This window comes from Stomoxys calcitrans, chromosome 2 (assembly GCF_963082655.1).
Source record: "Stomoxys calcitrans chromosome 2, idStoCalc2.1, whole genome shotgun sequence".
In the NCBI taxonomy this organism is placed as follows: domain Eukaryota; kingdom Metazoa; phylum Arthropoda; class Insecta; order Diptera; family Muscidae; genus Stomoxys; species Stomoxys calcitrans.
The window spans coordinates 80,503,693-80,529,597 of NC_081553.1; the positions used below are offsets into that span (position 1 = coordinate 80,503,693).

The 25,905-nt window shown below is 39.1% G+C and overlaps 2 protein-coding genes and 1 long non-coding RNA gene across 5 annotated transcripts in view; 2 read left to right on the forward strand and 1 right to left on the reverse strand.

Annotated features, from left to right (window-relative positions):
* Positions 1–5,790, forward strand: part of LOC106093255 (uncharacterized) — a 23,274-nt gene extending 17,484 nt beyond the window's left edge. The window contains exon 6 of the mRNA XM_013260303.2: positions 5,684–5,790. The gene's annotated coding sequence lies outside the window, so the exon portion shown is untranslated. The remainder of the gene's footprint in view (positions 1–5,683) is intronic.
* Positions 1–23,384, reverse strand: part of LOC106093254 (ATP-dependent RNA helicase p62) — a 24,385-nt gene extending 1,001 nt beyond the window's left edge. Inside the window, exons 1-5 of one of the 3 annotated variants that reach the window (XM_013260299.2) lie at positions 22,817–22,907; positions 17,683–17,894; positions 11,949–13,079; positions 11,238–11,476; positions 5,905–6,083 (exon numbers count right to left, since the gene is read on the reverse strand). In XM_013260299.2, the coding sequence (XP_013115753.1) occupies positions 5,905–6,083; positions 11,238–11,476; positions 11,949–13,079; positions 17,683–17,687 (1,554 nt within the window). In that variant the 5' untranslated portion in view covers positions 17,688–17,894; positions 22,817–22,907. Of the gene's footprint in view, positions 1–5,904; positions 6,084–7,276; positions 8,661–11,237; positions 11,477–11,948; positions 13,080–17,682; positions 17,895–22,816 lie in introns of those variants that run through there. The other 2 variants (XM_013260297.2, XM_013260298.2) reach the window with 2 other exon arrangements.
* Positions 21,867–22,815, forward strand: LOC131994873 (uncharacterized). Its single transcript, XR_009396896.1, has 2 exons — positions 21,867–22,360; positions 22,419–22,815. It is a non-coding gene; the product is annotated as an uncharacterized LOC131994873 (long non-coding RNA).
* Positions 23,385–25,905: the final 2,521 nt, after the last annotated feature.

The window sequence follows — 25,905 nt, forward strand, 5'->3', positions numbered from 1 at the left end:
ATATAGGTGCTAGCTGTCCTATATAGGTGCAGCCTCACCTATATAGGTTCTGGCTCACCTATAAAGATGCTGCCTCACCTATATAGGTGCTGGCTCACCTATATAGGTACTGGCTCACCTATATAGGTGCTGCCTCACCCTATATAGGTGCTGGCTCACCTATATAGGTGCTTGCTCACCTATATAGGTCAGCTAGCACCTGCATAGGTGAGCGAGTACCTATATAGGTGAGCGAGCACCTATATAGGCAAGCAAGCGCCTATATAGGTGAGCGAGCACCTAGGTGAGGCAGCACCTATATAGGTCAGCTAGCACCCTATATAGGTGAGCGAGCACCTATATAGGTGAGCGAGCACCTATATAGGTGAGCGAGCGCCTATATAGGTGAGCGAGCACCTATATAGGTGCTGGCTCGCTCACCTATACAGGTGCTCGCTCATATATGTAGGTGCTCGCTCACCTATATAGGTGCTCGCTCACCTATATAGGGTGCTAGCTGACCTATATAGGTGCTGCCTCACCTAGGTGCTCGCTCACCTATATAGGTACTCGCTCACCTATGCAGGTGCTAGCTGACCTATATAGGTGAGCAAGCACCTAGGTGAGGCAGCACCTTTATAGGTCAGCTAGCACCCTATATAGGTGAGCGAGCACCTGTATAGGTGAGCGAGCCAGCACCTATATAGGTGCTCGCTCACCTATATAGGCGCTCGCTCACCTATATAGGGTGCTAGCTGACCTATATAGGTGCTGCCTCACCTAGGTGCTTGCTCACCTATATAGGTCAGCTAGCACCTAAATAGGTGAGCGAGCACCTAGGTGAGGCAGCACCTATATAGGTCAGCTAGCACCCTATATAGGTGAGCGAGCACCTATATAGGTGAGCGAGCACCTACATATATGAGCGAGCACCTGTATAGGTGAGCGAGCACCTACATATATGAGCGAGCACCTGTATAGGTGAGCGAGCCAGCACCTATATAGGTGCTCGCTCACCTATATAGGTACTCGCTCACCTATGCAGGTGCTAGCTGACCTATATAGGTGAGCAAGCACCTATATAGGGTGAGGCAGCACCTATATAGGTGCTGGCTCACCTATATAGGTGCTGCCTCACCCTATATAGGTGCTGGCTCACCTATATAGGTGCTTGCTCACCTATATAGGTCAGCTAGCACCTGCATAGGTGAGCGAGTACCTATATAGGTGAGCGAGCACCTATATAGGCAAGCAAGCGCCTATATAGGTGAGCGAGCACCTAGGTGAGGCAGCACCTATATAGGTCAGCTATCACCCTATATAGGTGAGCGAGCACCTATATAGGTGAGCGAGCACCTATATAGGTGAGCGAGCACCTATATAGGTGAGCGAGCGCCTATATAGGTGAGCGAGCACCTATATAGGTGCTGGCTCGCTCACCTATACAGGTGCTCGCTCATATATGTAGGTGCTCGCTCACCTATATAGGTGCTCGCTCACCTATATAGGGTGCTAGCTGACCTATATAGGTGCTGCCTCACCTAGGTGCTCGCTCACCTATATAGGCGCTTGCTTGCCTATATAGGTGCTCGCTCACCTATATAGGTACTCGCTCACCTATGCAGGTGCTAGCTGACCTATATAGGTGAGCAAGCACCTAGGTGAGGCAGCACCTATATAGGTCAGCTAGCACCCTATATAGGTGAGCGAGCACCTGTATAGGTGAGCGAGCACCTACATATATGAGCGAGCACCTGTATAGGTGAGCGAGCCAGCACCTATATAGGTGCTCGCTCACCTATATAGGTGCTCGCTCACCTATATAGGCGCTCGCTCACCTATATAGGGTGCTAGCTGACCTATATAGGTGCTGCCTCACCTAGGTGCTTGCTCACCTATATAGGTCAGCTAGCACCTGCATAGGTGAGCGAGTACCTATATAGGTGAGCGAGCACCTATATAGGTGAGCGAGCACCTAGGTGAGGCAGCACCTATATAGGTCAGCTAGCACCCTATATAGGTGAGCGAGCACCTATATAGGTGAGCGAGCACCTATATAGGTGAGCGAGCACCTATATAGGTGAGCGAGCACCTACATATATGAGCGAGCACCTGTATAGGTGAGCGAGCACCTACATATATGAGCGAGCACCTGTATAGGTGAGCGAGCCAGCACCTATATAGGTGCTCGCTCACCTATATAGGTACTCGCTCACCTATGCAGGTGCTAGCTGACCTATATAGGTGAGCAAGCACCTATATAAGGTGAGGCAGCACCTATATAGGTGCTGGCTCACCTATATAGGTGCTGCCTCACCCTATATAGGTGCTGGCTCACCTATATAGGTGCTTGCTCGCTCACCTATACAGGTGCTTGCTCGCTCACCTATACTCATATATGTAGGTGCTCGCTCACCTATATAGGTGCTCGCTCACCTATATAGGTGCTGGCTCACCTATATAGGTGCTGGCTCACCTATATAGGTGCTGGCTCAACTATATAGGCAAGCAACCACCTATATGGGTGCTGGCTCACCTATATAGGTGCTGGCTCACCTATATAGGTGCTGGCTCACCTATATAGGTGCTGGCTCAACTATATAGGCAAGCAACCACCTATATGGGTGCTGGCTCACCTATATAGGTGCTGGCTCACCTATATAGGTGCTGGCTCACCTATATAGGTGCTGGCTCACCTATATAGGTGCTGGCTCACCTATATAGGTGCTGGCTCACCTATATAGGTGCTGGCTCACCTATATAGGTGCTGGCTCACCTATATAGGTGCTGGCTCACCTATATAGGTGCTGGCTCACCTATATAGGTGCTGGCTCACCTATATAGGTGAGCCAGCAACTATATAGGCAAGCAACCACCTATATGGGTGCTAGCTGACCTATATAGGTGCTGGCTCACCTATATAGGTGCTGGCTCACCTATATAGGTGCTGGCTCACCTATATAGGTGCTGGCTCACCTATATAGGTGAGCCAGCAACTATATAGGCAAGCAACCACCTATATGGGTGCTAGCTGACCTATATAGGTGCTGGCTCACCTATATAGGTGCTGGCTCACCTATATAGGTGCTGGCTCACCTATATAGGTGCTGGCTCACCTATATAGGTCACGCTTGCACCTATAAATAGGCGCTTGCACCTATATATAGGCGCTTGTACCTATATATAGGCGCTTGCACCTATATATAGGCGCTTGCACCTATATATAGGCGCTTGCACCTATATATAGGCGTTTGCACCTATATATAGCGCCGGCACATATATATAGGCGCCTGCACCTATATATAGGCGCCTGCACCTATATATAGGCGCCTGCACCTATATATAGGCGCTTGCACCTATATATAGGCGCCTGCACCTATATATAGGCGCTTGCACCTATATATAGGTGCTTGCTTGCCTATATAGGCGCTTGCTCACCTATATAGGTCAGCTAGTACCTATATAGGTCAGCTAGCACCTGCATAGGTGAGCAAGCTTGCTGATATAGGTGCAAGCGCCTATATATAGGTGCAGGCGCCTATATATATGTGCCGGCGCTATATATAGGTGCAAACGCCTATATATAGGTGCAAGCGCCTATATATAGGTGCAAGCGCCTATATATAGGTGCAAGCGCCTATATATAGGTGCAAGCGCCTATATATAGGTGCAAGCGCCTATATATAGGTGCAAGCGCCTATATATAGGTGCAAGCGCCTATATATAGGTGCAAGCGCCTATATATAGGTGCAAGCGCCTATATATAGGTGCAAGCGCCTATATATAGGTGCAAGCGCCTATATATAGGTGCAAGCGCCTATATATAGGTGCAAGCGCCTATATATAGGTGCAAGCGCCTATATATAGGTGCAAGCGCCTATATATAGGTGCAAGCGCCTATATATAGGTGCAAGCGCCTATATATAGGTGCAAGCGCCTATATATAGGTGCAAGCGCCTATATATAGGTGCAAGCGCCTATATATAGGTGCAAGCGCCTATATATAGGTGCAAGCGCCTATATATAGGTGCAAGCGCCTATATATAGGTGCAAGCGCCTATATATAGGTGCAAGCGCCTATATATAGGTGCAAGCGCCTATATATAGGTGCAGGCGCCTATATATAGGTGCAGGCGCCTATATATATGTGCCGGCGCTATATATAGGTGCAAACGCCTATATATAGGTGCAAGCGCCTATATATAGGTGCAAGCGCCTATATATAGGTGCAAGCGCCTATTAGGTGCAAGCGCCTATATATAGGTGCAAGCGCCTATATATAGGTGCAAGCGCCTATATATAGGTGCAAGCGCCTATATATAGGTGCAAGCGCTTATATATAGGTGGATGCGCCTATATATGTGAGCAAGCGCCTATATATGTGAGCAAGCGCCTATATATGTGAGCAAGCTCCTATATATGTGAGCAAGCGCCTATAAAGGTGAGCAAGCACTTATATAAAGGGTGATTTTTTTGAGGTTAGGATTTTCATGCATTAGTATTTGACAGATCACGTGGGATTTCAGACATGGTGTCAAAGAGAAAGATGCTCAGTATGCTTTGACATTTCATCATGAATAGACTTACTAACGAGCAACGCTTGCAAATCATTGAATTTTATTACCAAAATCAGTGTTCGGTTCGAAATGTGTTCATTCACCGTTCAGCGATGAGGCTCATTTCTGGTTGAATGGCTACGTAAATAAGCAAAATTGCCGCATTTGGAGTGAAGAGCAACCAGAAGCCGTTCAAGAACTGCCCATGCATCCCGAAAAATGCACTGTTTGGTGTGGTTTGTACGCTGGTGGAATCATTGGACCGTATTTTTTCATTTCGAACCGAACACTGATTTTGGTAATAAAATTCAATGATTTGCAAGCGTTGCTCGTTAGTAAGTCTATTCATGATGAAATGTCAAAGCATACTGAGCATCTTTCTCTTTGACACCATGTCTGAAATCCCACGTGATCTGTCAAATACTAATGCATGAAAATCCTAACCTCAAAAAATCACCCTTTAGGTGAGCGAGCACCTATATAGGTGAGCGAGCACCTATAGAGGTCAGCTAGCACCTATATAGGTGCTTGCTGATCTATATAGGCACCTATAGAGGTCAGCTAGCACCTATATAGGTGCTAGCTGATCTATATAGGTGCTAGCTGACCTATATAGTTGCTAGCTGACCTATATAGTTGCTAGCTGATCTATATAGGTGCTAGCTGACCTATAGAAGTGCTTGCTTGCCTATAAAGGAACTTGGTTGCCTATATAGATGCTCGCTTATCTATGTAGGTGAGCAAGCACCTATATAGGCAATCAAGCACCTATATAGGCAATCAAGCAGGCATATAGGTGAGCCAGCAACTATATAGATGAGCTAGCAACTATATAGGTGAGCCAGCAACTATATAGGTGAGCCAGCAACTATATGGACAGTGGCATTGGGCGGATTAATATCCGCACCCTCTTTTCAACCTAACCACACAATATAATAGGAATGATTATAGTAAAAAGCTGCCTCATGACTATTTTGGAGATCGTAAACCAAAAGCCACTATCCCGAAAGCACTATCCCTGTCACTAAACTATTCTAATCCGCAAAAAATCTACCTATCAACATTTCCGAACCAATCATTTAGGACAAAGTAGGTAGATAGTTTCATTATTTTTCGGATGAGCGTTTTCATTTTTTTTTTTGTTCTAGTCATATGCTTGAACGTGGGTGTAGATTTCCTTGGAAAACTCCCGATCGCTGACGCAACGACGAGGTTAAAACAAAACGATTGCATCTTTTACAAAACTTATCTCGAACTAAATATAGACTTGAATTTTCGATAATCATAATCGAAATTAAAAAAAAAATAAAATTATAAAAATAATTACAACATAATAAAATTGAATAACTATAGCAACAACTATTCTTACCTGGTTAGCCTCTCTTAGTACATCGACTAAGGCCTTGGATTGTTTTGAGTTGTTACGTGTGAAGAATGCGTAGGATGTGCCTGTGGTATTTGATCGTCCCGTACGACCAATTCGATGAATATAATCCTCAGATGATTGTGGATAATCGAAATTGATGACATATTTGATACCATCAACGTCTGTGTTGGGAGAAATTTTTTGTTTTGTCGATTAAAGTAAAGTAAAAAAATAGAAAAGAATAAAAATTAATATCAAAGAATAGAAACTCAATGGTATGTCTTGAATTTCAAAGGAATAATATGCATAATCTCCAAGAGAGAGAGAGAAGACAGTATAAATATACAAAACCATGACTTTTCTTTTCGTTATTATTTGTGTTTTCTCCCCTTAAAACAGAAAAACAAAATACAATACAACTCAACTACTCTAACTCTGAAGGGGGTTAGAATTTTGAAAAGCTTAAAATACAAACTATTATCTGTAAAGGAGTAATTTTTTTTTTGGTAAACAATTTTTTATAATAAAAAACTTTGCATTTGTTTGTTTTTTTTCCGAAAATGTAATAATGTTTTAGCTTAAAAAAAATAATTTACCTTATTTGGGATTTTTTTGTATCAAATTCGAACGAAAATATGGGGCAAACTCTTCGCCAACCACGTCGTGTTTCAGGCAGTGTGGATAAACGGCACCTTAGACGACGTAGTAATCAGAAGAGCCTGTAGTAAAACAACAACAAACTTGAATGAAGTTTTGAAGGGGGCGAAAAACTAAACATGGCCCACACTCACATAAAAGAGTTATGGTTTTTCAAAAGTTTTGTTTAGTCAATTTTGGGCAGTTTTTCGGTTTGTTTGTTTGTTGGTTTGAATACTAGACACACATGATCAGCAGGTAGTTATGATGATTTGTTCATTCCTAGTTGTAGTTGGTTGTTAACTTTGTGTACATGCATCGATCGTTGGACGATGTTTCAAAAGACGCCAAAGCCCATTATTTGACTGTGTTTCAACACACACACCATAACAGCATACATACCACGATCATTTCATGTTTGTGGTATTAGTTTGGCTGCGTGCGTTTCTTTAGTTTCTTCACAGGCTCGAGCATCCAATGTGTACAGAGAACGTGAGATGGAAACAGGCATCCTTTATTTAACATCATTGTTGTGTGTTGTGTATGCATTTCCCCTAGAAACAAGCTACATAACTGACTGGTTAACTGTTTCAGTTTGGAGAGGAAATCTTTCGCTTTAAATGTGTCCTTTGATTGATCTTCGTTTTTCTGCACAGTAGATTACAGTTACACAATCAATGTGATTTATTCTATTTTCATTCTTTGTATTTGCAGAGGACGACGTACTCGGTTGTTGTTAAGGACGTAAAACCAAATGATGATGTCTGCCGTCTTTTTTGATGTCCACAATTAACAGCTTTTCAACATTTGTTATACGAAGCCACCACACACTTGGGGTACGTCTCTCCAACATGTTTGTTTCCTTCTGGACTAAACCAAATCATCACCAGTTACAATGATCCAGCTTATGTTGTATATAAGAGAAGAACACATACACACTGTGACTACTGACAAGAGTATTTTTGTGATAGGAAGTAGATATAGATGCCTGCATATCCAACTGTAGCTATCCGGAGAGCATTTGCCAGAGAGTTGGGGTGGGGCGCCAATGGGATGGTTGTTGGTTGGTAAGAATCAAATGAGTGAGTGATCTATGACAAAATTTATTTCCAAACCACCACCATCACCCCTTTGCACTTTGGAATTGAAAACGATTGATTGACTTGAACTCCTGCACAATGCACTCCGTTTGTTGGTGAGATAGTTTATATAGGATAACCTGCTGCTGCTGCACGTGTGTCCCCACATTTACTTTTGCTTTTCCGAGAGTTTATTGTTATTATTATCATTAAATTTGCTTTTCAATTTTCATAACTGTCATTAATTATTATATCGTTATTGTTATTATTATTATTATTATGATTATTGTATGTTTGTATTTAAAAGTATGTATTTCTCTTTGTTGTTCTTCCTCAACACCAATTTGTGCTCCCAAATTTAACAGCAGAGGCCTCTTATGCACAGAATTACATGCTTGCTTGATGATAGGGATATATGACGAGACTCGTTTTGTTAATTTTATTTTTCATTCACATTTACACGCGGATTCTCTCAAGGTGGTGGTATATTTTTTCTGTGATGTTGTCTTTATTGTTGTAACAACACATGGATGTTGTGTAGTGTTACGCTCTGTGTGCTGATAATTGACTGACAACACCAACCATCTCAAAACCATATTAACTTGCGTGTGATAGATAACCAGAGCGTAACATTTGTATTGTTTTTAGTTTGTTTACTCTTTGCAAATATACCTCCTCCTTTTAGACGTGCTTTTTTGTGGTACAGCGGTGGTGAGACGGTTGCACGACATACCCTTTTTTCCAATGGCCATTGTGGTAAAAAAGTGTTGCCGCTTCTCCGTTGCCGCCGCTTCCATTCATTCACTTCACATTACAACGAACGCGCGAACGAAACACGACAAGACTCGACTCGACTCTACTCTACTCGAGAGAGATGGAGAGAGAGAGAGAGAGAGAGAGAATATCAATGAAATTTCTCTTGGCAATATTTGTTATAAACAACAATTATCCATATTGCTTTCAATCATTTCAGATACATTATCTTTTTCATTTATCAGATTTTTAGCTGACATTTTATCCCCACCATGCAATTATTTATGGCCTCTGTAAACGAAACGAAAAAGAGAATTGGGAAGAGACAAAAACAGTGTTGATGTGACACACAGGGTGGAGGGGTAAGAAGGAGGGAAAGGAAAAATACCATAAGTATTAATTAAGTCATGTTTAAATCTTGTTGTAATCTTATAAACTAAATTCAAGATAGATTTCGTTTTTGATAATAGGGTTATTAAGGTAGGTGGCGGTGTGAAGAAAATGATGTAGCCGAACAGGGGGGGTATCTATAATGTCGTTTATTTTTAGTGTGATAGTGTTTATGTATATTATGTGTTGTTGTGATTGTTTCAAAGTGCGCCTCACTAGCCAACATGATTTAGGTTACTACGCAACAAATTGGTTAAAGGTTTCATTAAAGCCCAATTTTATAGAAAAAAAAAATAAATTCTGAAATTCATGAATTTTAAATACAAAGTTATTTTTATGACCATTTACCATTCATCAGGCTTAGGAGATAACGTAACACAGTTAAATTATCTAAGAGAGACTATAACAGCGAATAGTCCATAGGGTTTGTTCGAAAAATAAGCATACTTGAGAATAAGAATGAATGTACCTACACAAGGCCTGGACCTTGTATTTGACCATCTTAAAAAAAAAAAAAATACTAAAAATTTATCTTTCAAGTGGTGGGTGGGAAGTGGTTGAAACTTTTCTTCTCCAGGAAAAGGTATGTCAAGTCCTATCGGATGGCCTAGTTAATACTTCCAAAAAATACCTTACTCTTCAAAAGGAGCTTTTACTAAAAGACAATGGACCTATGGGGTGTTGAAAATTGTGGAACCTTCTTTCTTGTACTCCTAACTCTAAAACACGGGATGCTACCAAAAAAAGCTGGCAAAAGGCTAAGAAAAATATGCTTTAAGTTTGAGGCCACCGAAGCTCAGAGGTTTGCATGTCCGCCTATGACGCTGAACAACTGGGTTCGAATCCTGGCGAGGTCATCAGAAAAAAATTTAAGCGGTGGTTATCTTATCCTAATGCTGACGACTATTGTGAGGTACTGTACCATTTGGTATGGTAGCCATGAAAATATTTCTTCCCATAGAGGTTTTGCACTGCACTAAGGCCCTTTATCATTGCGCTTAAACTTTATTCGGACAGCACTCATTGATATGTGAGTTTTGCCCCTGTTACTTAATAGAATGTTATAGGGAAATTTGGATTTGCATGTTGCAAGGCCTTCACCCATGAAAGGATCGACATAAAACGAGTCCCTATAATTGAGCTAAAACTTGAATCTACAGATATCTGCTGTTTTAAACTGCAGGAGATGTACTCTAGCAACTATGACGCTTAACGCATGGATTCGAGTTCTGGTGAGAACAGCAGAACAAAAATTTTCAGCGGTGGTAATCCCCTAATAATACTGGCGACTTTTGTGGAGTACTATGCTTTGTAAAAACTTCTCCCCAAAGAGGTCTCGCACTGGTGCACGCCGTTCGGACTCGGCTATAAAAAGGAGGCCCCTTATCATTGAGCTTAAACTTTAATCGGATAGCACTCATTGGTATGTGAAAAGTTAGCCCCTGTTCCTTAATGAAATGTTCATGGACAAATTTGCATATTTATACCCTTCACCATAAGATGAGGGTATACTAATTTCGTCATTCTGTTTTCAACTCCTCGAAATATTCGTCTAAGATCCCATAAAGTATAAATATTCTTGATCGTCAGGACATTTTAAGTCGATCTAGCCTGTTCGTCCGTCTATCTGTCGAAAGCACGCTAACTTTTCAAGGAGTAAAGCTTACCGCTTGAAATGTTGCACAAATACTTCTTATTAGTGTAGGTCGGTTGGGATTGTAAATGGACTATATCGGTCCATGTTTTGTTATAGCTGCTATATAAACCGATCTTGGATCTTGAATTCTTGCGCCACTAGACGCCACAATTCCTATCCGATTTGACTGAAATTTTGCACGAGGAGTTTTATTACGACTTCCAACAACTGTGCCCATATGGTTGAAATTGGTTCCTAACCTGATATAGCTACCATATAAACCGATCTGGGATCTTGACTTCTTAAGCCACCAGTGTAATTATTATCCGATTTGGCTGCAATTTTGTACAACGGCTTCTCCCATTACCTTCAATATACGTGTCAAATATGGTCCGAATCGGTCCAGAGCCTGTTACAGCTCCCTATATACCGATCTCTCTATTTTACTGCTTGAGCCCCTAAAGGGCGCAATTCTTACTCGAATTGGCTGAAATTTTACACAATGACTTCTACCATGGTCTCCAACGTTCAATTTAATTATGGTCCAAATATCAAACCAAAACTCGTTTCCTTCTTAAAATCTCTTATATGCAATTTCTAGGCAATCCTTCTTTTACCACACCGAAGGAATGAGGGGAATTATACCGCTGATAAATTCAAATTGCCATTCAAGCTTGCATTTAAAATTCAATCACTTCTTTTTGAAGATATAGATGTTGGTAATGTAAATGAAAACAAAAAGTTTATGATGTTGATGATGGCATTGATGATACATACTAATTTGTTTCCATCTTTGTAGCAAAGTTGGGGGTTGATATAAAAGAAATTCCGAAATAACTTACCCAAGCCACGGGCAGCAACATCAGTTGCTACCAAAATATTTGATTTGCCTGTACGGAATTCACGTAACACAAAATCACGTTCTGATTGTGATTTGTCACCATGGATAGCACCGCAACGTACACCAAAGCTACGAATGAAACGTACCAAATGATCGACGCGACGTTTTGTTTCAACAAAAATAATAATTTTGCCGGGATTCTCGCTGGTGTCATAGATTTCCGAAAGTAAAGCTTTAAGTCTAGAAGAAATGGAATGGAAAGAAAAAAGAATTTTTTTTTAAAAATATTGTAACACATTATGTTTTGATGGGCATTCTAGGCAATTTGACAATTCAAAGTTTGCAAAAAATAAAAAAGAGAGAGCCAAGGGAAATGGGGTTTCTTTCCATTTCATTCTCTCTCAAAAAAAAAAGAGAATTCGCTTTGCATTCCCCTACTTAGGGTCCAGCAAACTGACAATTGCTAAATGTTGCCTAGTCTAAAAATAGGAACTAATGATTTTTCACATTACAACTTATGTGTAGTAACTGAAAATGGTATCTATTTCAGCATATCCAAAACAGTAACCAAGCCTTAGAGAAGAAAGCGCACTCGAAACATTTAAGCTAATTTCCCTAAATCTATTTTTAAAATTAATTTTATCTAATCTTCTCTAATGTTGTGAAACAGTTGTTGGATCATATTACAATTCGTTCTTCTTTTCATACTCACTTTTCTTCTTTGTCATTTTCCTCACATACATCGATAACTTGACGAATGTTATGATTAGCCGACAATTCCAATGAGCCAATGTTGATTTGCATATAATTGCCGAGGAAATCTTCGGCCAGTTGTTTCACTTCCTTGGGCCAGGTGGCGGACCACATAAGCGTTTGACGATCTGGGCGAATTTGTGAGACAATCTTACGGATTTGTGGTTCAAAACCCATATCCAACATACGATCGGCTTCATCCAAAACCAAGTATGTGCAACGTTTCAAATTGGTGGCGCCGGCGGCAAGAAAATCAATTAAACGTCCCGGTGTGGCAATAACAATTTCGCAACCACGTTGCAGATCACGCATCTGACCGCCTTTGGGCGCACCGCCAAATACGCAAGTGTTGCGTACATACGATGACGATCCAAATTCGGTGGCCACTTGCTGAATTTGTTGGGCCAATTCACGGGTGGGTGCCAAAACCAAAGCAATGGGACCATCACCACGCTGCAGGGGCTGTTGGTTATTTATGTGTACAATAGCGGGCAAGATATAACCCAAAGTTTTGCCGGAACCGGTTTTGGCAATACCAACCAAATTATTGCCGCTCATGGCAATGGGCCAGCCTTGAGCTTGAATGGGAGTGGGTGATTTGTAGCCTTGGCGACGGATTTCCTTGGTGACATAATCGGGGAAATAGGCTTCACTGAAATCCTGAATGGGATTGGGAGCATTGCCGCGTACGGTGATTTCATGTTCATCGCGATAACGTTGAACTTCGCCATAAGAACGATTGGCGACCAAGGGATGTTCTTTGTAGAAATCTTTTTTGAACGGAGTCAAATTGGAGAAATCCATTGGGCGAATAGATAAATCTTGAGTGTTGCCACCACCACCTCCACGACGATCACCGCCACCGAAACCAGAACCTCCACCAAAGCCACCGCCGCCAAAACCACGACCACCACGGTCATTTCCGCGACCTCCTTTCTCGATACGGCCTTTGCTTACGCCATGGTAATCACCACTGCGGCCACCACCAGATGAACGGCTGCCATAACGTTCTCCTCCTCCTTCTGCACGTCCACCACGGTCGTCACGGCCTCCGCGACTGCCACTGCCATAAGTTCTATCATGAGGAGCCCTGAAACAAACGAAAAAAAAAATATTAAAAAATTATATCAGAAAAGCGAAAACGTAATCTGGTGCCTTTTATGAAATGACTTTTGATGAGAGGGAGACATTTTAGTGCTATGGATGAAGAAACACTTTAAAAATTTTAATTTCAAATAATTTTTTCTGTTTTGGTACGACTTTCAAGTTTGAAATGCAAAACCAGAGTAAAAGAAAATCCAAAGAGTTGTCAGTGGCTTTAATGTTTTGCTTCCGACTTTTTCACAATTAAAAAGGTTGCCTCTGCTTAAAGATAACTTGATATTCTTGAATGGCTCTACACCACACACACATCATTGTTGCTTATGCCAGCCACCCAGTAATTTGGTTTTTGCAATTTTGAATGATCACAATGTGATTTTGATTTGTTTGCATGCTATGTAGTTATTTAAAATTGTATTTATAAATTATATGCCAGGTGTTCGGGGCTCTTTTGCTCCACTATGCACCTCATCTCTCGTATATATGTATTTCTCTTGTGTTGTTTTTGTGGTTGACATTTTTGATGCAGAAACAGAAAAAGTCTACAACAAATAACAACAAAGTGAAGGAAATGGCATTCGTTTAGTTGGGGACTGTTTGCTTGCTTGCTGGGATTGTGCTGTTGTTTTGTCGCGTGTTTTCTCTTATAAAATGATTAGTTTTCGTTTTCTGGCATGTATTTCTAAATTAAGGGCAATATAAATAATTGTTAACATGCAATAAGACGACATTTTTATTAGTATTAATAATGAGAAAGTGGTGTTCATTTATTGGGATCCCACGAAATGAGCATTTAAGAGAGAAAAAAGACACGACATTGTTCGCTGATGATACCTAAACATTCTAAAAAAAGTGCAAATTTCATATGATGCGATTTGGGTGAATTATTCGGAAATAATTAAACAAATAAAAAATCATATTAAATTGCAATTTTGTTATGATAACATCAAAAAATGCAAACAAAAAGTTTCTTCAAAGCTTACCAATTATATGCCAATAATATACTTTAAAAATACATTGAGGGTGCAATATCGCCAAAAGGACATGTAGGTGACTAACTTTGTTTTGAGAATAATTACTTTAATTGAGTTGCCTAGGTATATTACTTGGAGCAATTTAACACCAGCGTGACCTCCACTATAATAATTTACCCCTCAACATCCACAAAAATAATATTGTGCCAATAGGACTGTATTGAATTTGTCGATTTCCTTTTATCAAATTATCAAAATGCTTGAAAGACTTCAAACTAAACCAATGATTATATCCATTAGGCTCGACAGGTCTTTGCCGTCTAACAGACTTTCGACAACTTATTTGAGAATTTTGTCATTCATTGTTTCAATTGTAATTTAATCCATTAATGTTCCCAAGCGTAACAAAGGAGATGCTTGTCTCATACCAATGAGCGCTGACATATTAAACGACGTCCCATTAAATGCCAGAACAGAATGAGCGCTTTGAGCGTCGCGTTACAAAAATGCAACTCTGCACACAAATCCCACAAAAGCAACACGCAAAAGTAAAAAAAAATTTTAGCTTTGACAACTAAAAACACTAACTACATGTGGCAGCACTGAATGACGCTCATTTTCAAGCGTCAAAGTTTAAAAGTTTTCAACTTTACCGCGTTGCTTTTGTTGGATTTGTGTGCAGAGTTGCACTATTGCAAGCTACACTTAAAAGCAAAGCTCAACGTGTTCATTCTGTTTTGGCCTAAAGCGACACCTCTGCGTAGAAAAGTTTTGTTGAAGTCCCCGAACATGTGCCACAGGTCAATACAAAACCAATTTCAATAGAAGCTATTCCAGGAGAGAACCCAAACGGATCATACTTGATATAAAACATTACTGGTAATCAAATACAATATTGCACAATTTGAACATTGAACCCTGCATGTGCTTAAGGAACAATGTTGGAAAATGTAGTTATATAGATCCACCGATACATATGAACTATTTTAGAAGTAATTGAGCCCCCTAGCGGGTCAGGAAGTCAAATGGGGTAAACGGTTTATATGGGAGCTATATCTAAACCTATTTGGACTATAGTTGGTACGTACGTTGGAATTCATAGCTGAACTTTACGTGCAAAATTACAGCCAAATCGGTTGGTAATGGTGCATTCTAAAGGCCCAAGAATTCAAATCTGAAGATTGCTGGATATCAAAACAAAACACCTGGTTCAAAATTTAAGCCAAATCGGATAATAATTGCGCCCTCTAAGGCTCAAGAAGTCAAGATTCGACAGCTATATCAGGTAATGAACCGATTTAAACCAGTTATTAGAAGTCGGAGCAGAACACCTCATGCAAACTTCAGTCACATCGGATAAGAATTGCAAAAAGAAAGTTGAAAGCAACTACAGAATATTGCAAAAGCATGGCAGCCAGTTATACGTACCGGATTGACCCGATGGATTCCTTCAACGACAAGGGCTTTCGCCTCAGTGTACAACACACTGCTAATACAAAAAACAACCATTCTTATATAAAAATATAGAAACATCCATGGGATTTCTTGTTTTTACCTTCCATTAGTTTTTGAAACAGAAATAGGTCGTATAGCTAGTTCACTATATCAATAAAACAAGGAAGAGCATGCTAAGTTCGGCCGGGCCGAATCATATATACCCTCCACCATGGATCGCATTTGTCGAGTTCTTTGCGCGGTATCTCTTTTTAGGAAAACAAAGTATGGAAAAGAATTGTTATGCTATTGGAGATATATCAAGTTATAGTCCGATTCGGACCATAAGTAAATTGAATGTTGAAGACCATAGTAGAAGTCATTGGGAAACATTTCAGTCCATTCGGATAAGAATTGCGCCTTTTAGGGTCTCTAGAAGCATATTAATACCATATTGGACACGTATGTTGAAGGCCGTTGTACAAAATTTTAGCAAAATCGGACCTCTAGAAGCTATAAAAGTCAAGATCACAGATCGGTTTATATGGCAGCTATATCAGGTTATGTATCGATTTTAACCATACTTATCGCAGTTGTAGGAAGTCATAACAAAATACTTCATGCTAAATTTCAGCCAAATCGTATAATTGCGCCCTCTAGTGGTTTATATGGCAGCTATATCAGGTTATAGACCGAATTGATCCATATTTGGCACGGTTGGTGGAAGTCATAACAAATAGCTTCATGCTAAATTTCAAATCGGATAAGAACTGCGCCCTCCAGTGGTTCAAGAAATTAAGATCCAAGATCGGTTTATATGGCAACTACATCAGGCTATAGACCGATTTAAATATTTGGCACAGTTGTTGGAAGCGATACCAAAACACCACGTGCAAAATCTCAGACAAAACGGATAAGAATTGCGTCCTCTAGATGCTCAAAAAGTCAAGACCCAAGATCGGTTTATATGGCAGCTATATCAAAACATGGACCGATTTGGCCCATTTAAAATCCCAACCGAACTACACTAACAAGAAGGATTTGTCCAAATTTCAAGCGTCTACCTTAATTCCTTCGAAAGTTAGCGTGCTTTCAACATACGGACGGACATGGCTATATCGACTTAGAATGTCAAGACGATCAAGAATATATTATGGGGTCTTAGATGCATATTTCGAGGTGTTACAAACGGATTGACGATATTAATATACCCCCATCCTATGGTGGAGGGTATAAAAACCCTATAAGACAGTTCTATAAAGGAAATCTGTCAAATAAGTTTTGTGAATATCGGTGTTAATATTTACAATCCAAATCCATAATCGATCTTGGGCAATACTGTACCCATGATATGAATAAATAAAATAAAAAATTGCTTTAACTGACGGTTGTACTTCAGGTGGGGGAATCGCTAAGACACATACAAATATTCTTCAATTATCAGCAACAATATCTAAGATGTGCGGCAGCGTGTTAAAATGCGCCAAAAATGTTGGGTTGGGTTTTAAAACAAATTTAGATCTCCTGCACATAAATGTCGCCGCAGTATTAGGAAACGGCGGATAGGTCGATCAATTACCTTATTTTGTCTTTTTTATGAAGAGTCAAAGGTTGTTTGGTGCTAAGGCCATGCTTTGGAAGCTTTGCATGCTTTGAAAGCAGTAAATACTGGATTATTTTCCCCGTTTTTCTCTAATTCTCCAGCTTAAAATTTCCCTGCCCAATAAACGCATCTAACGAGAGGGAGAAGCCAGATAATTAACGACTGTCCAATCCAATAGGAATATATATCAAATCTAAACCATTTCCCATCAAAAAAAAATTACTATTTAAAGAGATTCATATTTGAACTCTTTTACCACGCCGCATAATACACTTTAACTGTCCATACAATACAATTGTTAAAATCAGCCATTCAACGAAGGGGCGCTGTAGAAGTTACTACGTTCAAGGCAATTGGATGAGGTTACGAAAAAAATTGTTCTGTTTCCTCTAAATAAATAATTAATGGTAAATAAAAATGAAAACAAACTAAGTGAGGGCATATTGATATAATTTTTTCATCAATACTTAGGTAACATTGAATTTGAGTTACGAATTATTCCCAAAACAAAACTCAATTCCCACGCGATGATATTTGCATATAAAAAATATATATAGTTTTGTGTATAGTCAGCCTCTTACCACATGGTTTATGTTATGAAAACGTTTCAAAATCTTCTTTGCGTTTAATTGCCGAAAGGAAAATGGAGTAGAGAATTAGATTTTGCCTATTCTAATACACAAGTTTTGATGAAGTTCCAAAATCCAAGAGAAAGTCCTGGCAGAATTCAATACAGCGACCAAAGAGTTCTTTTGTAAGAAGCCCTTATTACCCGTGGGATATGTTCTGATCACTAAAGGTAGAAATGAAAGAATAAAGAAGACCAGACTATGTAAGAGGTTATATGGCTTATGAACCGAGAATTTAGTTTTTATTTTTAATAAATTTCAAGCGAATAAAAAGATACTGTACTATAGAAAAGTAAAGAAAAAAATATATTGAATGAAATGAGTTTTTATATCCCTTGTGGGCAAGATAGTGCTCAAAGCAGATAAAATACTAGCAAACTATTCAAAATTGTATTGTCATATTAATTTTGAGAGTACCACATAAACTTATTGAAATTTTATAAATTATCTCATCTGTGTTGTTAGATAAATTATTTTTATTATGAGTACATTGTGTTTTTTTATAATACGCTTATTCACAGGAAATAAAGTGTTAAAATATAATCCCGCTAAAAAAATATATATATAAAAATATAATCGTTTTTGAATTTTTTTCATCACATTCACCTTAAAAATATTAGATGATAAGAAAATAACATTGACCGATCTTACCAATTTGGAACTGATTGAAATAATATTGCTATAGCTTAATTTGAATTTATACCAGGATGTACGAATATTTGAAGGAAAGACAGATTTTTATAGTTGCAGGTATTGGGGGGTACTGTATCAATAAATAAGCTCGATAATATATTTTGCCATCAATATTGGACTCGAAATTCTAAGATATGTAGTTATTTATGAAAAAATTTGCATCACCAAAAATTCAAATGCCAATGATAGATTTGCGAACCCACGTTCGATTCCCCAGGTTGTCATTTTTTTTTTAAATTTTTCTTTAAACTAAATTTAAAAAATTCGGGTTAATTCTTATGTATTTCTCATTAATTCTTTAAAGTGATTTCTACACTTTTTTAAATTTAATTTAATTGAGGATCTTATTGCTGTGCAGTAATGCGTTATTCCATCATTAAGAAAGTGATGTCAGTAGGCTAGGGGATGCCTGGAAGTCTATCAAACATAAAACGATGAGTTCAAATCTCCTCGTCGACCACTGACAAAACTTTTAGAATTGTTTAAGTTGAGTAATAAGTAGAGAGAGACGGAAGGAGAAAAGACTGAAAGCAAGCAGAAAAGGTAAGAGCATGCTAAGTGCGACCGGGCCGAATTTTATATACCCTCCACCATGGATCGCATTTGCCGAGTTCTTTGCGCGGAACAACTTTTTAGGCAAACAAAGAATTATGAATAAGAACTGTTATGCTATTGGAGCTATATCAGATTATAGTTAGATTATGTAATCAGTGCATTCAGTTCATTCGGATAAGAATTGCGCCTTGTACGGGCTTCAAGAAGCAAAACCGAGAGATGCTTTATATGGGAGCTGTATCAAGCTATAGATCGATTCAGGCCGTAATGAACACGTATGTTGAAAGTCATGTAAGAAGCCGTTGTACAAACTTTCTGCCAAATCAGTTGAGAATTGCGCCCTCTAGAGACTCAAGAACTCAAAATCCCAGATCGGTTTATATAGCAGCTATATTAGGTAATGTACCGATTTGCGCCATACTTAGCACATTTATTGGAAGTCATAACAAAACACCTTATGCAAAATTTCATCCAAATCGGATTCCAATCGAATTGCGCTCTCCAGCGGAGGGCGCCAGAAGTCAGGATCCAAGATCGGTTTATATGGCAGATATACCAGGTTATGAACCGATTTGAATGGTACTTAGCGCAGTTGTTGGAAGTGATTCCAAAACATCACGTGCAAATTTACAGCCAAATAGGATAAGAATTGCGCCCCCTGAATGCTGAAGGAGTCAAGAACCCAGATCGGTTTATATGGCAGCAAAATCAGGTTAGGAACCGATTTGAACCACAAATAGCATAGTTGTTTTATACCAAAACACCACGTGCAAAATTTCAGTCAAATCCCACGAGAATTGCACCCTATAGAGGCTCAAGAAGTCAAGACCGGTTTATATGGCAGTTATATGAAAACACGGACCGATTCGGACCATTTACAATCCCAACCGACCTACACTAATAAAAAGTATTTGTGCAAAATTTCAAACGTCTAACATTACTCCTTCGAAAGTTTGCGTGCTTTCAACAGAAAGACAGACGGGCATGGCTGGATCGACTAAAAATGACATGACGACTAAGAATATATATAATTTATGGGGTCTCCGATCCTCGACAGGCTCCTGCTTGTAGGTGAGCAAGGTTCCGGTCCAAAGGACCGATTGCTGCGGGAACATGCTGACCATTGGTTATTAAAGGCGCCAATAACTCGCCTTGTCATATCAAGCATCATAGGGACTCAGTATTTGTGCAAAAGCTGGTGCCGCCCGATCTCTCAGACTCTCCGCTCGATATCGCCGACTGCCATTGCAGCTACTCCGTATGGAGCATTCCACTATCCGCAACCTGTCGACGCGCCCGGTAACTGGTGGCTAAGCTTCTCGTGATAGCAATGAACACCACAGGGATCGAACCTCAATGTTTCAACCTATGTGGTACTCACAGCTATATATACTGGAAATCGAGTGATTCCGGTGCATAGCAATCGTCAAAGATTGCTACCTTCACATGTAAATATGTGGCTACAATAACGAATCGGAACTCAATATTCCAGTGTGGTACTCACAGCTATAGTGAAAATCGAGTGATTCCGGTACATAGCAATCGTCAAAGATTGCTTCCTCCACATACAAATCTGTGGCTACAATTAGTTATGAACTGATTTGCACCTTACTAAGAATTCATTTTGGAAAACATAATGACATCAGCATGCAAAATTTCAGTTAAATCACATAAGAACTGAGGAGTACATGTGCTTAAGAAGTCTAAACAGATGGTGGGTTAACGTAGAGGATTTTTCTTGACATAATCTGAATTAACCCCTCCACAATGCCAAAGACCCATATCAATCCCATGGCAGCCGGTTGTACGTGGAACAGTGAAACGGTCGATTGTAACAAGAGAAGGTCATACAAAGGGGAAGTAAGATTTTCTTGGCTTCTCGGTACTATTGCAAAAAACAAAGGACTAAGAAGAACACCTATACGAAATAGCAAAGTTCAGACTCTTTGTTGTAGACACGATGCCAGACTTGAACCAACTCAGAGGTATGGGATAGAAAAGATGAGGGATTATTTAATTAGCATAGAATTCTTAGTATAGACTTTTCAAGGTTATTTAGGTTAATACTGTCTTTAGTAGCGTAGGGCAAGTTAAAACCCACAACCTCTATCCAACCAAACCTAGCCTAAGCATCATATTGAGATATTGTAGCGGCAAATATTTATATGCTTAGATACAGGGTAGAGGCACCGTAGCGCAGAGGTTAGCATGTCCTTGTATGACGCTGGAAGCACGGGTTCGAATCCTGGCGCGAACATAGGAAAAAAATCAGCGGTGATTATCCCCTCCTATTGCTGGAGACTTTTGTGAGTTACTACTTTGCCATGTAAAAGCTTCTCCCTAAAGAGGTGCCGGCACGCCGTTCGAACAAGGAGGCCCTTATCATTAAGCGATGAATGTCATACCAGCGCAATAAATTTCAAACCCTGTATAAGTTTTTCAACAAGATTGTTGATATTAAAAATAAAAAGCATTTTGACTGGACACTGTGAAATTAGAACATTGAAATTATGGGGGCAAATAGCTATGGCAGACTGTGGTTGTAGTTAAATGGTACAATTTAATTTTTATGTACATCATATGTATGTATAGTAACTTTTAAGGTGTTGTTTCAGCGTCTGCTTTCAATATACTTCATATAACCTATTTTCGGGTGTTTTTTTTATATATACATACGCATATATAAATTCACAGCTGTTGCAAACCTAAATAAAGTTAATTAAATGCACTTTGATGTGTATACGTAGATACATCAACGTCTGAAAAATGGCCGATATACCCGGGCAACAATTTACACAAACTTTGTTGGTAAGCACTAAACCATACCACACATATATATTTAGTTTTTCGAAAGTTTGCGGAATGATGGATTTCACCGTCTATGCATCAAGAAGCATAATTTTTTTTTGTTTCGTTGCCTTGTGTGCCAAAGACCACAGAAGAAAACATAAAAAAAAACTAGCTTCGACATCTACAAATAGATGCTATTATCTTCTGTCTGTCAAGTGACCAACACTACATTGACTTGTTGTTTGTGCATTAAAAAAAAAAAAAGAAGAAATAAAAAAACACACAAACGTGTCGAGTTGGCAAAAAGTAATTAAAAAAACCTCCGTTTTACAATTTGCCACTCAATGCTAAATAAACTCAGCAATACACAAACGAAAATAGGTATGTATACAGAAAGTAAGGAGAGACGGGAACGAAAAAGAATGACGGAGAATACGGCAAAGGCGGGATATGAAAAGCACGAGGTAAAGAAATGTGCAAGCAACTTTTACTCAGTGTTGCCAACGGTACAAAAACCCTCAAATACACACTATCGGATGTCTACTGACGTCACCTTTTGGTTTAATCAAATCACTATAGGTCTCCCAAACAGGTAGTTAGCATTTCAATATCAAACGCATTTAATTTGTCGTTTGTCCAATAATTCTTAGAATTGGACTTCTTAAAACCCTACACATGGATTGTTGAACCACACAACAACGGATTGCTGCTACAGGCAGGGGGTGTTGGTGGTGATAAGTGGTTTGCTTATCACCCTGGCCTTTGAAAGACGGTCCAACAAACGCACAAACTCACACGTTTGGCAAACATACGAACCAACAACCAAAAGAGAAAATGCGATAGGGTACATTCAACCAAATTTAGTGTAGAGAAAAACATGATAATCGCGAATAAGAGAGGCAAGAAATGAAAGAAATATTTCAAAATGGATGACAAAATCAGATGTAGATAAGTATGTATGTATGTATATGTAGTAAAAGCCAATTTTTTTCTACATACATATGGTTTAAGAAAAAATTAAATAAAGAAATATACATTTTCTACTTACATTTTATAAAATTCTTCTTCGTCTGAGTCTTCAAATAAGGTTTGTTGTTGTTTTCTATAGTTTGCAGATGTTGCTTTTGAGTCCTGTCTTTTGGATGTTGTTCCCAACTCTGATGAGGTCAGCTGCTTTTCCCTGGAATTAGTAGTAGTTGTAATATTGTCCGCTTCCTCTTGTCTGATGCTAGAGCAATATAATCTCCGTTGGCGATTTGTGGAAAGGAGCTCTAGGTGTTGTCCTAAGCGGTTACTAACTCCTAATTGTTGTTGGGGATATGTTGGAAAAGCTGCGATAGTTTTTCTGTTGGTCGACGAAAAAAGAAAATGGCGTCGTTGAGTAAAATTATTCACCGACAATGTGGTTTTTTTCCTATGCGTTTCTGGTGAAATTAGAAAATTTTTAACACAACATGCGGTCCGCAAATTCGCGTTATCTCTGCACGAGTTTTTCGTTAACAAAGGCACAATTATTTTAAACATAATTATTCTCCTTTTTTACTAAGCTAAGTACTGTACAATTATATATATACACATGTGTATATCACAATTAATTACTAAAATCACTGTTGGGGAAAAAAACCAACTCGTGCACACAACGCGAGACGACCGCAAACGTTCTTACCTAACCTCGTCCAAAAGTGGAATGACGCATGGCGACTAGCAGATAACAATGTCGACCCTGTCTTTGGCGATATGACGCCGTTCAAGTTTTCATGGCTAGGCGGCGGCGTCCAAATATGTACGTTGGCGAAAAACTGAATTCGATTTATTTTTAAACATATGTTAATGTAATGAATTCTAGGTGGGAAATGTATTTAGAGAAATAATACTATAAATATGGACAAAGACCGAAAGCAGAATAGAAAACCAACCATAAACGGGGTTAGGCAGTTTGGCAAGACATTACTACTAAAGCCTAGTACTGACTTCGACTTTTCAGCCGAACAACTGTCAAAAAAGGTGTGACGAAGAAAATTCGAACACATTTCGCAGAAGTGATTCTGAGTTCTTTTAGCAAAATACTAGCGACATATCGCAGCGCCAATAAATATTTCGCTTCAATTAATTGCAAATGTAATTAAATTCTCACGAACTGGGTCCAAGCAACGGTATTGCATCATAGTTTCTTTTGTTGTGCGGCTTTATTTGACTTTTTTGTGTTATGTTGTCCAATATAATGGGGCACATTTCGTCAACAAATAATATGCAATTTTCGCGCGAATGAAGTTAGTACCAAGATATATTCATTTGCTGCATTTAATTATATCCATGACATAATTACCAGGTAGCGTACCGTAAACAGCTGAGTACAATTTTTTCTCGCGAAGTGCACTATATTTCAACGAGTTTTGTTTGTGTGTGTATATTATAGTTAAGAACGATAACACACAGAAACAACGAACAATGGCGCGAACTGGTAACATACACAAAATCAGAGTTGCACTATCACTGATTTTGACAGATAGTGCACTCAATATTTTGTTGTTGGGCAACTGCCACTACCTGTAAATGAATATATATTGTACTCAATTCTGCTGATTGGTGCCCATTTCGTGAGTATTTAATAACATTTGCGATTAATTGAAGCGAAATTTACGCTGCCGCAGAGACATGTCGCAACTATTTTACTCATAATGTCTGGTACTATGTTCGTTTTTCGCAACATTTTTTCGTGATTACTTTTTTAGATAATAGATTTTGAAGCAAAAAAACTTGCTGATTGCATTTAGCAGGAGATTTGCTCTTATTTATGAAAATGTTTTCTTAAGAATTACGTCTTCATTGAAATTTTTGTAGTTTTTCAAAAAAGTAACCGTTTCCATCTGTGAAAATCGAATATAGTACCCACCTTAATGAATGCAAGTATAGTACCCACCACTTGCTAAATGAAATCAGCAAGTTTTTTCCTTTCAAATCTATTATCTAAGAAAAGTAATGGGCGAAAAATATCGTGAAAAGCGAATGTAGTACCAGCCTTAAAGATTGGTACTGACTGCATTCACAGCGAAAATGCTTATTAAATTCTTGCGAAATCCGACGGACTCTTTTTCTTTGTCAGAACACAAACAAAAACACACAACACCGGCAACAGTAGAGTTGATTCGACCCATTTTGTGAGCATTTAATTACATTTGAAATTAAAATTGTGCAATATTTATCCTGATGCAGCGACACGTCGCTACTATTTTGCTCATAAAACTTAGTACAACTTGCACGGAATGTGTTCGCATTACCTTAGTCACCATTTTTTATGAAGCGTTTTGACAGTTGTTCGGGCGGAAAGTCGAAATCAGTACTTGGCTTAAAGCTGAGCATGCACCTCTGGCGAATTTTTCGGATGCAGCCATGGCGAAACAATTAAAGGTGGGCTCATTTGTACAACAACCACAAATCATATGATGCAATACGCCATCTTGCCATCAAGCTGATCGTCGTTTTGCCAACACACGCAAACAAATTTGTGTGCGTGTGTGTATACTTATGCATACATGAGCAGCGAATATGCGAGAAAGAAGATTACAACAAAGAGAATGGCAACAAAAATCTAAAATAAAAAATAAAAATCTAATACTGTCAAACCTGGCCGGTTGTTAACAGCTGCTCGCGTGGGACCACCTTATTGAATCCGCCTTGGATTTACAGGTAGGAACAGTTGCCCAACAACTAAATACTTAGTGCACTATCTGTGAAAAGCAGTGATTAGTGCAACTCTGATTTTGAGTATGTTACTAGTTCGCGCCATTTTTCTATGGTTGTGTGTATGGTTCTTAATTAAAATGCACACACACACAATTTAAACTCGTTGACAGATAACGCACTTCGCGAAAATAAATTGTACTCAGCTGTTTGCTGAATACTACCTGTGTCATTATGTCTTGGCTTGCAGGGACGCAGCTCAAATAAAATTTTCTTTTTGTAACAGGGTGACATAATAGGCATTGGAGAATTTGTTCTTGCAATCACGAATGAAATATTTTAATAGCTCCATGTAACATGAAATAAAGTTACTTGCAAATAAAAATGATTAATTACAGCACATATGTAATTTATTAATCAGAAATGATTAAAATTCGTCCAAAATTATAAATCGAT